At 39.9% G+C, this 12,022-nt stretch overlaps 1 protein-coding gene across 4 annotated transcripts in view; it reads left to right on the top strand.

Moving 5' to 3' along the window:
• Positions 1-12,022, top strand: part of Ntrk2 (neurotrophic receptor tyrosine kinase 2) — a 346,345-nt gene that overhangs the window by 24,750 nt on the left and 309,573 nt on the right. For all 4 annotated transcript variants that reach the window (XM_004862443.4, XM_021242569.2, XM_021242572.2 and 1 more), the window contains 3 exons: positions 3,735-3,809; positions 3,924-3,995; positions 8,270-8,338. In XM_004862443.4, the coding sequence (XP_004862500.1) occupies positions 3,735-3,809; positions 3,924-3,995; positions 8,270-8,338 (216 nt within the window). The remainder of the gene's footprint in view (positions 1-3,734; positions 3,810-3,923; positions 3,996-8,269; positions 8,339-12,022) is intronic.

Here is a 12,022-nt window from a genome sequence, read left to right on the forward strand (position 1 = left end):
CTTTCCCTCCCTCCTTCTCTTTTTTTTCATAAATTAATAAAAATAAAAAAGCATAACAATATAATAACTTTGTGAACTTATATTCAGAACCAATGCCTTAACATTTTCTCTTTTATCTTGCAAATCTTTTCTCTTTTAATAAGAGAAATAGGCTAGCAGTTTAATTAAATAAATCGCTTCATAGTTTAAGTTTCTTTATCCCACATCTGTTCTTCTTTCCCAAGGTAATCTTCCTTGCAATTGTCTTTTTATACCTTACAAATATCCTGTGAATATGATGTGGCATTGTTTTTGTGTATTTTTAAGTGCTTTCACAGAAATTGTTTTATAGCATGCGTATATCAGTATGGAATTTTGCTTTTCTCACATAGCAAGGAGCTCTCTCTGTTCAACTATATTTATTCAATTTAATTTATATATTTAACATACTTTATTTTTTAGGTTTTTGTTACCATGCTCAATGGACACTTGATTTGTTTCTGGCTTTCAAATCTATAACAATGAAAATTGTAATACTCAGTTGACCGTACTACAGTGAATATTCTTGTATCTTTTCTCTTGCCTGCATGTGTGAGAGTTTCTCTTGGGTAGATACCTAGAAATAGACTTGCTATGCTATAAAGGGTATTAATTTATAATTTTCCAAGATACTGAAATAATGCTCTTCAGAGTGGTAACGCAAGTGTACATTCCCTCCAACAATGCAAGAGAAACCCCCACATCCTTAGAAATGGTTCATAGTGCCAGATGTTACACATTTTGTAAATCCAATAAAGGAGGAACCTATGACATTGTTTTAATTTGCGTTTCAGATTCTTTGTGAGAGGAACAGTCTTTACATGTTTCTTGGTGCAGAGGTTTTTTCCTTTGTGAATTGCTTGTTATTAACCTTACTGACTTCCTTTCTAGAGGCATGATTCCTTCCTTAGTGGTAGCTAAGGATAGTCTCTTAGGGGATAGATTTCCTGGCGAGTTAGAGCTAGCAGCCAGATTATGGACATCTCTACAGGGGTAGCTTAAGAGGGGCATCTTTGGATTCTGCTTTTGGAGGAGCTCTTTTCAACCTAAGGATCCAGACCTTGTCTGAGTGTTTCCATTTTGACCAGGAGAAAAGTTTATCAAGAGGATTCTCCTTCTGCTGCGGGGGAGAATTCTCTGAGACCACATTCCGTAATTTCACACAGTTCTTCAGTAAAATCTCTTGTCTGATCGCAGAGCCAAGAACAGTCATGCTTTGCTTTGCTTAACATCTCTCTGGCTTATTTTCATCTCATGAATATTGTGAACTTATCACTGCCCAAACTTATTGTGTTATTTCCTTGGACATTGGTGACAGCAAGCTTAGAATTAAATTTTTGCCCTTTCTAAAAAGTATGTATGTTTTAAAACCTAACTCCTGGTCCCATTGATGTCTCTACTTTGACTTTTATTCTGTGTCTATTTGTTAGGTCATTGTATTTTGTTCAATACAGTCTGAAAGTTAGTAAGTTAAAAATCTGATTAAAATAAAATAGAAGTAAAATAAAGGGCATAAATAACTAAAAGAAAAGTGAAAGTTAAGACGATGCTTTGTGCTGTTGGTTTGGCTCAGGTACCTACTGAGCACCAGGCACTTGCCCTAAATGTGGAGGAAACAGGCTGATGCAGGTAGAGGGAGATGCAGATGTCTTGGGCGATTTCAGAGCAGTGATAGGCACCATGCTTGGGAGGAGAGGATGACCTGAAGGTGACTCCAAAGGAAACTGTCCAGTGGCATGAGAAAAGTGTTAAAAGTACTCAGGACTCTCAGGAATGCCATTCTTATGGTGAGGTAATTTGGAAGAATGAGGTCAGTGTGGTCTCTCCTGAAAGTGCTAATGCAATGAGAGTCTTGGAAAACAGTCTCTAAAGTGTGATGATTTTGAAACATTCATAAAAACTTGAAAATTGAACATTTGGTGCAAGTTTTAAAATGTTTCCTTCTGTGTCTGGTGGGGAGAGCGTAGGGAATTGTCTGTTATTAACTTTACTGGTTTCCTTCTTGCACATGGCTGAAGTGTGAGGCCGTGGGAGAACCAAGGTCTCTGAGAGGTAGTGGTCCTCCTGTTTTGAAGGCTGCTTTTGTATATAACAGGGGAAAATGTTGGTTGCATTCTTTCAAAACTATTTCTCTTTGGTGTAATTTGTACCTTGAGAGAATTTACCTATCTTTTTTTTTTAATTTTCCCAAATCCTTGTTGTATGTCTTGCTACCATTTTATTTTCTCCACTGGTTAGGAGGGATTTATAGATGCTGTGTACTCTCTCATTTAATATCTTTTCATTTTAACTGGTTATTAACAGCAGGGCTACTTACTTGTTTTCAGTGTCTTGATTGAAATATATCAGTGAACTATGTTCTCAAAAAGGAAAGGAGAGAATTCATTCTAGCATCATTTTCTGTAAATCCCTTGTAATCCCAAGTGTTGTCTGTTTGATCATCCATCCATCCAACCATCCATCCATTTACTGTCTGTCACTCCATCCATCCATTCAGTTATCCATCCTTAAAGTATCTGTCTTGTACAAGGGGCCAAGTTAAGTGGTTTGGCATCAGGAATTATAAAACAGTTTCATCTTCACAGAAATTGTGATCTAAGAAAATTCGTAAGAGATAGATGCTTTTATAAGTGGTAGAGTCTAGGAAATTCTAAGGTGGCTGTTTAGCTGTCTGTTTATACTAATGGGGGCTTTATTGATTGCAAGTGATAGAATATAGATTATATATTGGTTATTGATATGTAGCTTCAGAGATGGTGGATCTAAAGGGCTCAAGTGGTAGTTTCTTCATATATCCTTAACACTCTTTGTTTTTGTGCGCTGACCTCATTTTTGGACAGTCTCTTTCCTTATGGCAGAAGATTTCCCCTTGGCAACCCTGGGTCTGTGCCATGCTTCACCTATGATCCCAGTAAGGGAGAGAGACTCTCTCTCTGTCCAAGCATTTTCTTGTTTAATCTTAGGGGAGATTCTCATTGGTCAAATTGAGATTACATATGCATCTCTAAGCCCATCATGGTCAATGTGAGAGTTGTCTGTCTTGTCAGAGCCAGTAGTCTACTTCTGTATTTGAAGGCTTGAGAAGTAGGTAGGAGATGTGATTCCTACAGAGAATACATTGGGGCCATGTGGGGTTTGTGAAATGTGATCCCTCAGAGGAATAATTGGATTTGTTACTGAAAAAAAAGCAGCAAAAGAAGATGCTGGAGTGGGAAAAGAGAGAGAGGGGAGGGAAGGTGGGAAGGAGGATGAGATGGAAGCAGCAGAGACGTACACTTCAGTGCTCCAAGAGGCGAAAGGGAAAGTGACTGTGTCTCTTGGAACTGAGCCAAGATACGACTTTTCCAGCATTGTGAACACTCACACAACCCTGTGGCTGTCTCTAAAGGGTGGAATGTGTTTGAGAGGTGGTCAGTGCACTTCCAGGTCCATCCACCTTGGCACACTGGTGAAATCCTAAAAGGAGAGGAAAATTGAAATTGCCAGGTGAAAGAGTGATAAAAGATGAGGGAAAAATATGAACCCTGTGAACTGACCTTCACCATGAAACCTGGTCTGTCATGATTTGTTCTCAGTCATACATCATTTTACTCCCCTTGCTGTATGAAATAAATGATAGGGCTGGAGTGCATTGGAGGTTGGGTGGACGTTTCCTGTTCTTCCATATTATTGCCTACATCTGGAGTCACTGCTGTCTTCTCTCTGCTTTGTTGCAGTTTTATTGCAAATCAGAAGAGGCTAGAAATCATAAACGAAGGTGATGTGGAAGCCTACGTGGGACTGAGAAACCTGTGAGTACTCGGGACTTGTGCACATTATCTCAGAGATTTTTCTTTTGCTTTACTGGGGCTGGGCAAACATTCACTGGTTAGTTCTAATACGCATGCAATTATGTATTTTCAAAGGACAATCGTGGATTCTGGATTAAAATTTGTGGCTTACAAAGCATTTCTGAGAAACAGCAACCTGCAGCACATGTAAGTAGAGATTGATTTTTGCTTACCAGGATCCAATTTATTCGATATTTTCTCCTCCTGTTTATTTTTCTTCTTTTCCAACTCTGAACCTCCTTTTTTAAAGTTAGTGTAGCTGTGATAATAGCCTAGAAACATTAGCTTTGGTTTTGTTTGATTTCTGAATGGCTTCAGAGGGGTACTTAGAACAGCCTGTTTATTCCTTTTCATGAATTTCTGGTCCAGTTCCATCTTGGAGAGAGCAATAGGCCAGCAGCAAGGAGTCTGATGTGAAAACTATGTCCTTGTACTGAGCCCTCAATTTTTTCACTTGGAATCAAGGCATGCTTCCTGGAAGACATCAAACTAGTGGAATGGGAAGGAGCTGCCCTGGCCTTGGCACTTTTACGGAACTAAAAAGTACTAAGGCTGTTTCCCCCCATGAAAGGCCATCTTTGGAACCTTTATTTTCTCAACACAGTCTGTCATGGATGTATAAATATGGAGAAAAAAATCAACCATGAGACATGCTAAAGGTTCAGACATTTAGTAACAGTAGGAATGTTTCCCCCGAAGTCAAGTGGAAATACAAAAATATTTTGTGGCTAAATCCTCTCAATGATGGTATTTAAGCCAATAAGGTATGACCTTCCAGAGAGGCTTCTTATTAAGCAGATTACCCAAGTGAAGGATGCCTTCGGACCCCTAAACCAAAGTAGTGTCCCCACTTCCTGAGGTTTTAGTGGGAGCTTCTGCCAGACGATTGTTACCTGCATTCATTCATCCTCCTTGCATTGACCAAATTCTCTTTGCAATGATGTCTTACGTGTCTCCCAGTCAGCGTCTAACTATATAGCTCTCACCTGGGTTATCTCACTTGATTTTTTTTTTTTTTTTTGGCTGATTGGGAGAGATGACCTTTTTTATTCCTATTTTAAAGACAAAATCAGCCTGAGGAGGTTCTAGAACTTGCCCAGTTGGTAGAATTATTCCTCATGGGCTAACCTCTTTCTTTGTTCTTATAAGAGCACAGGAAATAAAACTTGCGCCTTTTGTACAATTAGAGAACCATTTCTTCTTAATAACATTTGTCCTTGGGAGAACAGTTCCCTCACTGATTACCATGCCAATTATAAAAGAAGTCATTCTCTGGGAGCAGATTGCCTGTATATTCTGTAGAGATTTGTTGATACTATGAAAAACCTAAATTTCGTAAAACTGATATCATGACTTCACATTTTAGGTGGCATTAATAGTGAAGTCATTTTAAGAATAAAGTCTATACAGGGCTAGGCATTTAGCTCAGTGGCGCCACACCTGCCTTGCAAGCACAAGTTCCTGAGTTTGATTCCTGGTACTGGGGGGGGGGGAAAGAATAAAGTCTGTACAATTAAGATATAAAATACCCTGCACAAACATGATAAAACTCTGAGGAACTTTATCAACACATTTCACTTTAAGCTTTTTGGCATCTTCTCTCTAGCTGGTTTGCCTGTACAAATCTGATGTCTACATAAGCCTTGGTAGTATAAACAAGGGAGAAGTTTGGACAGATGAGAAAGGCAGAATGCTCTAACACACTCACTGAGATGTACTAAGTAACCTCACTTGTTAAGTTCTAGTATTTTTATTACAGCCGACCTTAAGCCCACATCACTCAGCACCCACATTTTGCAGGTTGGCTTGTCACATCCCTTCTCCTAATGTTGTGACTTGAATAGTGGGCTCTGATACACTGCCATTTTAATAGACCTTGCATAATTCCTCTACACTGATATATGGTAGAATAATTTTAACAGAGTTCCAGGTGCAGGACACAGCCGCACCGACATAAAGCCAACTATGTGCCCATTTCCCAAGGAGGTATCATTTTTCTTATGAAACAATACTTGGGAAGTCAATCATTGATCAAATGGCAAAATTCCTAGTAACATTTCTAGTTCTTATCAAGTAGTAAGATGAAATAAAACGAGGGAAGTGTTCAGCACTCATGAAGTGGCCAGATGTTGGTAAGCTTCATATAGTCACTTGGCAGAAGAGGTTCCTGCTTGCCAAAATGTGAGATTAGGGTGTGCAGTCTGCTGCTGAGAGTGGTGGGGAGAGGAAGGGACCAGGTTGGGCCTCGGCTTGTCCAGCTCTGCTGATGACTGAGAACTCTGGGCAGCACCTTGTTCACCGACTCCTCATGTGGACTCTTGGCTCAGTTGTCAGCATGCAGGGGTGCCAGGGAGCAGAGAAGGAAGTGCGGACTGAAATCTGTTTCTCTCCACCCCTCAGCTACATTATTTCTTTGAGTTTCCCCAACCACATAAAAATATGTACAAGATCAGCCTCTTTTCATTTCAAGGTTTGGTGAAATGCACACTAGGCCTCCTCACTTCTCTCCCCACCTGTGATGCCCTGTCATGTCAGTGGTGCTTCCTGACTGTCCAGAGCCCCAGTGACTGGTCACTCAGTGTCGTTCTTGGTACCTCTCAGAACCCAGGGGCTGTGAGAAAAGCCAGTGTTAGTATTTCCCAGGAGCTTTCCCGAGGTGCTAATTAGTCCCTTAGTAAAGGACTATAATCAAACAGTAAGAGGATTGTTGATTTTCCCCCCTTTCCTCTTCCTCCTTTTTGGCTTTTGGCCCCAGTAATAAGTATGGTTCATAAAACTCATCTTGTTCTTTCGCCCGTGATGCGCTCTACACTGCCCTGCACTGCTGGCAGCCTGGCAGAGGCAGCTGCTCCCCGCAGGTGGCAGCCAGCTTGTTGACAGGGAACTGCGCACAGTTCAAGTTTGCTTTCTTTGCTTCCAACCCCCACCACCTTTCTGTGGTAGATGAAGAGCAGGGTTTTTTTTCTTTTATTTTTTTACAGACGGGTGGGGATTTTTGATAGAAGTGAAAACGTTTGTACTTTAAAGACTGGGAAAGACAGGCAGGTTGAGTTTTAAATGTAATGTACGCCAGTGAAATCCATTCTTAATTCACATTCCAAGAGGAAAGGTTTCTTCGGGCGCATTTCGCAGCTTCCCAGTAGATGTTCCTGTCCTGTGGGTGAGCACTTTGCCCTCAGAGTGAGGAACAGGGTGCACGTGTAGAGAGAAGGAGAGGAGCTTGCTGTAGGCAGGCTTTGGCCAAGTGGAGCCCCAGGCTTTGCTGAGCTGTCAGACCCCACAGTGGCATTCTTTATTCAGGCGACTGGCTTACCTCCTGCGTTAGGCCTTGGTTTCAGTCTCTCTGACAATGACTGCCAGACACACGAAGGCGCTTCCCTGATGATGGCCCCCAGCTGACACAACAGTCTGGCCGCAGGGGAGGGCAGGGTTGCCCCCACCCTCAGAGCTCGTGTTTCATTTGACTCGAAGCCCAAGCTTGTTTCCCTGAGCAGGAAGAAGACCCTAAAGAGTGCGTGGGTTTCCTCTTCTTGGTCACAGACTTGGCTGTTTCTGTGACAGTTGTTGTTTGTTTTGCATTCATGTTACTTATTAAACACGTGTCTAGAGACCCAAGTATTGGACACACTTTAAATGAATTCAAATAGTAAACAAATTCAGAGTGAACCAACTGCCAGGACTGTGACTGGGAATTTCCCATCTCAAGGTCTCATGGCACTAATTGGAAACTCTCACCCATCAAATGAAACCGCGTACTTGGGCCATGCCAGGAAATTCATTACTATTTTTTTAACCTCAAATATGCCATCTTTTCATTGTCTTGCTGCTTTGCATCTCAAGATGGTATGTTGTTAAACTAGTTCAGGATAAAATCTGATGTATTTCGTGTTTTTGGATTTTTTCCTACTCTTATCATAAAATTATTAGCTTATTGAGGTCATGTATAGTCGCACCAGAATTTATCAGTCAGTCAGTGAGTTCTTTCCTGTAATGCCATGTTAAATTCAAGAGGTTGTTTAAGGGATCTTTTTCCCCTAGTGAGCTTATAATTTTAATTTTATTTATCTTACATAGGCTTCTATTAATTTTTTCAAAAGTCGGGATCTCTATGAGGCATATAATTTGATTCTGAATGCACATGTAAAAAATAAACATTTGGATAAAGAGATTAAAAACGTATATACATACAAATATAAAATGTATACTCCCTCCTCCCCAATCAGCAAGAACTATGTGGGAGGTAGAGACTATAACAAGGCTATCTTTCCAGGTGAAAGAAAGATAGGATTGGATCTAAATAAAGCATGTACCATGAAGGACCAAGTAAACTTATACTTTGAAAACAAAATTTCTATTTGGAAACATTTCTTCTACAATGTAACCTTTTAAATTCACACTTAAATGTTTTTGATTCCTTTCAGCAATTTCACTCGAAATAAACTGACGAGTTTGTCTAGGAAACATTTCCGGCACCTTGACTTATCTGAGCTGTAAGTAATGATTTTGTATTGTGTTTGGGGGAAAGTTTTCAAAGAAAGAAATAATTAATTATTACTCTTTTCACATGCATGAGGTTGCAAGTCTATAACATTGTGGAGAAACAATTTCTTGAGTTTAGGCCTCTTATTCTTTCATTCACTCAGGAAAACATAATTCAGTATCAAAATAGAAATCTCGGTGGTGATATATCATTTATTATATAAATAATTTATTTTGTAATGGAGAAGAAAAGATTAAAAAACAGAGGGATTTGTGTTAAAATAGATCTGTATCTCATGGTGTCTGTTGGGTTTCTGTTATGTCTAGACCCTAACACAAGCAAACTCATCAGAGCGGAGATAACAGTGGCCAAAGTGATTCCAGCTTTGTCCTTCAGTGCCAGCTTGGGCATTGTGAATATCGGAGGAGAGGTTTCCTTCCTCCCTCCCCATCTTAGTGAGATTTTCTTCTAGGTCTGCCACTGTGTTCAATATTTATCCTTATGTCCTGATTTCCTCTGGTTAGCATGGTAGGAAAAAACATTGAAATGTGTTGATGACTAACCATCAGCATCTCCAAGTGTGCTCAGTTTTTGGTGGTACCACCATGGAGCAAATAGGAGCTGCTGCCATTCCTGCTGGTGCAGTGCTCCAGAGGGCCCAGGTGGACACTGTGTACATGTGGCTGGGAAGGTCACGGCTTTTGAAGTTAGGAAATGACTTTTGCTTACTGTGTGTTGCCTGGTCTTGGCGTCTTTTTATGAAAATCCATTCCTGTTCACAAGAAAATTGGACAGAATGGAAGATGCCACTAGTGAAGAGACAAATTAATAGAATGGAATGGGGACTAAATGGTGATAGCCTTGGCGATTGACAATTATTTGGAATAAATTGAATTAAAGACAATTTTAATTAACACATAATAATTATAGATATTTATGGGCTACAGTATGATATGATATAGACATGAAAAACAAAAGGGAGATCTGTAACATAGAATATAAGAATTCAGGTGAAAATGTTGGGCCCCACTGATAATATTTACTGGGTAGACTGAAAATTAAGTTTTATTTCAAATTCATGTCTCAGTATTCCCCCTGCAGCATATTTAATCTCTTCACTGAATAAGGGTTGATTGTGTATTTGTTACACATCAGATTGACTAGGGCATGGATCTCTGAGGAAAGCAGTTTCTATGTTGAGGTTTTTGTTTTCCAGCAGGAGAGACAGAAACCTAAACAAAATGGTATAACACACTGTGACAATCGTTGTGCAAGAAGTGTGCCCAGTGGGTCAGGGGTAGGAGCCACTGCCTGCCAGAATTGTGTGGTCATATGAACATCACCATTGTCATAACTAAGGCACCCTTATGCTTCTTTATCTTGTCTGCTGATTTAATTATACCTCCCTTTTTAGAAAGATTCTAGTATTTTATGTACTCAGAGCTCTAGGAAACATCTTGGATTACTGGGGTTTAAACTGATTGTGGGTCTCTTCAGCATTATGTTCCATATCTCATAGCATCAAACCCTATTTTAGTATTGGTGGGATACTTACTGGTGATCAAACAGGCACAAAGTAAAGCAGTCTACCATGACCACATTTTCCCCAAAGAAACTCACAGAAAAGTCTCTGGGGATCACAGAGATTCCTAGAACCTAACCATAAAACCACAGGAGTAAATGGTATTGGAAAGCCCAGGTCCTGTCCTCGAGGAAATCTCAAGCATTGCGGTATTGCCAGGCAGTCTATGGAATGATTTTAAATAGGCTCATTTAAGGGCTCATTACCATAAATGGGATTCATCTTAAATAGGCCACTGAGTATTATAAGTAAACATTTAATGATTTTTTTTTCCTGTGGTTTTTATTTTCCTTTTGACCACTTCCTTGTTCACCCGTCATAGGCCACAGGAGTCCAGACAGTGGGGCTAAGGTCTATGCCTCGGTGGCACTGGCTTTGCAGAGCTCTCTGGAGCAGAGGGCCTTACCCTCTCACTTGCTCTGGAGCTCAGCGCCTTACCCTCAGAAACCCGGGCTTGTGCTGTGTGTGTGCCTGAGAGAGACAGAGAGAGAGAGAGAGAGAGAGAGAGAGAGAGAGAGAGAGGGAGAGAGAGAGGGAGAGAGAGGGAGGGAGAGGGAGGGAGAGGAGGTCTAGCAGCTTCTGTCTAGCTTGTCCCTCTCAACTTTCTTGCATGAATGAAATGGACTCAGGTTGTGTAGTACAAAGAGCCAGGGGAGCCAACCTCTGGTGCTCAGACCTATGGTAGATATCTATTTACAGTTTTGTTTTAAATTGAGATCAATTTATTCCACTGAAGTTTGAACTCTCAAGCTGACATGATTGAGTTTCTAGTCTGCTCAGAAACAAGGATGTTGGTATTCCTGAAAATTTACTGTTGGCATCTCCACTTCAGTTCTGTTTAAAAACTATGCAATGACCGTGAAAAATTTATTAAGGTGCCTTATTTTCCACAGATTATGACACATTCTTCCCTATTCTCTATAATAGCTATTTCTGTTCCTATCTTGTTTTTTCCAGTTTTTCTGCAAGTTTACCTTCACTTTTCTTTTCTTTTCTTTTCTTTTCTTGTCTTTCTTTCTTTTTAAATTTAATTTTATTGGTACATTTTAGTTATACAATATAATGACATTCATCATTGGAAATTTGCACCTTTACATAGTCTCTCTTGGTTCTTTTTTTCCCATTCCTTAACCCTCCCTTTAACCCCTCCATTCCTCCCTATTTACAAAGACTTTGTTTCCATTTTTTCATTTCCTCATATTAATTCCATTCCCTTCTTTCCTTTCCCCTACCCCTCCCACTTCCCCTTCCCCTTTGCCCCTTTTCTTCCTATTTCACATTATCTATTTTACCTTTTAGTCCTTATTAACACTTTCAGTTTCTCACACTAGAGAAACTATTCGGTATTTACATGTGTGACCTATTTATTTCACTTAAGAGTATTGCCTCAATGTGCACCATTTAGCTATAAATGTCTCTAATTTCAAATTTTTTATGGCTGAGTAGTATTCCATTTATTAAGAAAAAAAATCATTTTCTTCATCCAGTCTCCAGTTGATGGGTGTTTGGGCTGCTTCCAAGTTTTATTACAAATTGTGCTGGAACATGAATGCAAATATATCACTGTGGTATGACTCTTTTAATTCTTTAGGGAAGATACCCAGCAGGGAAATAACTAGGTCAAATAGGACTTCCAGTCCTAGTTCTTTGAGGTATCTCCATATTGATTTCCTCAGTGGTTGCACCAGTCTACACTCCCACCAACAATGAAGCAGTGTTCCTCTTTCCCTACATCCCTGTCAGCATTTGTTATTGGTTGATTTCATGATAGCCGCCATTCTTTCTGGGTTGAGGTGGAATCTCAGTGTTGTTTTCATTTGCATCTCTTAAATGAACAGTGATGTTGAACATTTTTTCATATGTTTATTTGCTATTACTACTTCTTTGTCTGAGAAATGTCTGTTCATTTCAAACGCCCGTTTTTGGATTGGATCTTTAAATTTGGGAGGTCTGATTTCTGTTGGTGGTTTCTCTTGCAGTGCAAAAGCTTTTTAATAAGATGAGATCCCAGTTGTTAATTGTTTGTGCTAGTTGATGGGCAACTGAGGTTTTGTTCGTAATATCTTTTCCTACACTTATATCTTCAAAAGTTCTACCTAACCTCTGTTCCAC

This window comes from Heterocephalus glaber, unplaced genomic scaffold (genome assembly GCF_053883595.1).
Source record: "Heterocephalus glaber isolate CG9 unplaced genomic scaffold, H.glaber_assembly_v1.0 deba00000546, whole genome shotgun sequence".
Lineage (NCBI taxonomy): Eukaryota > Metazoa > Chordata > Mammalia > Rodentia > Bathyergidae > Heterocephalus > Heterocephalus glaber.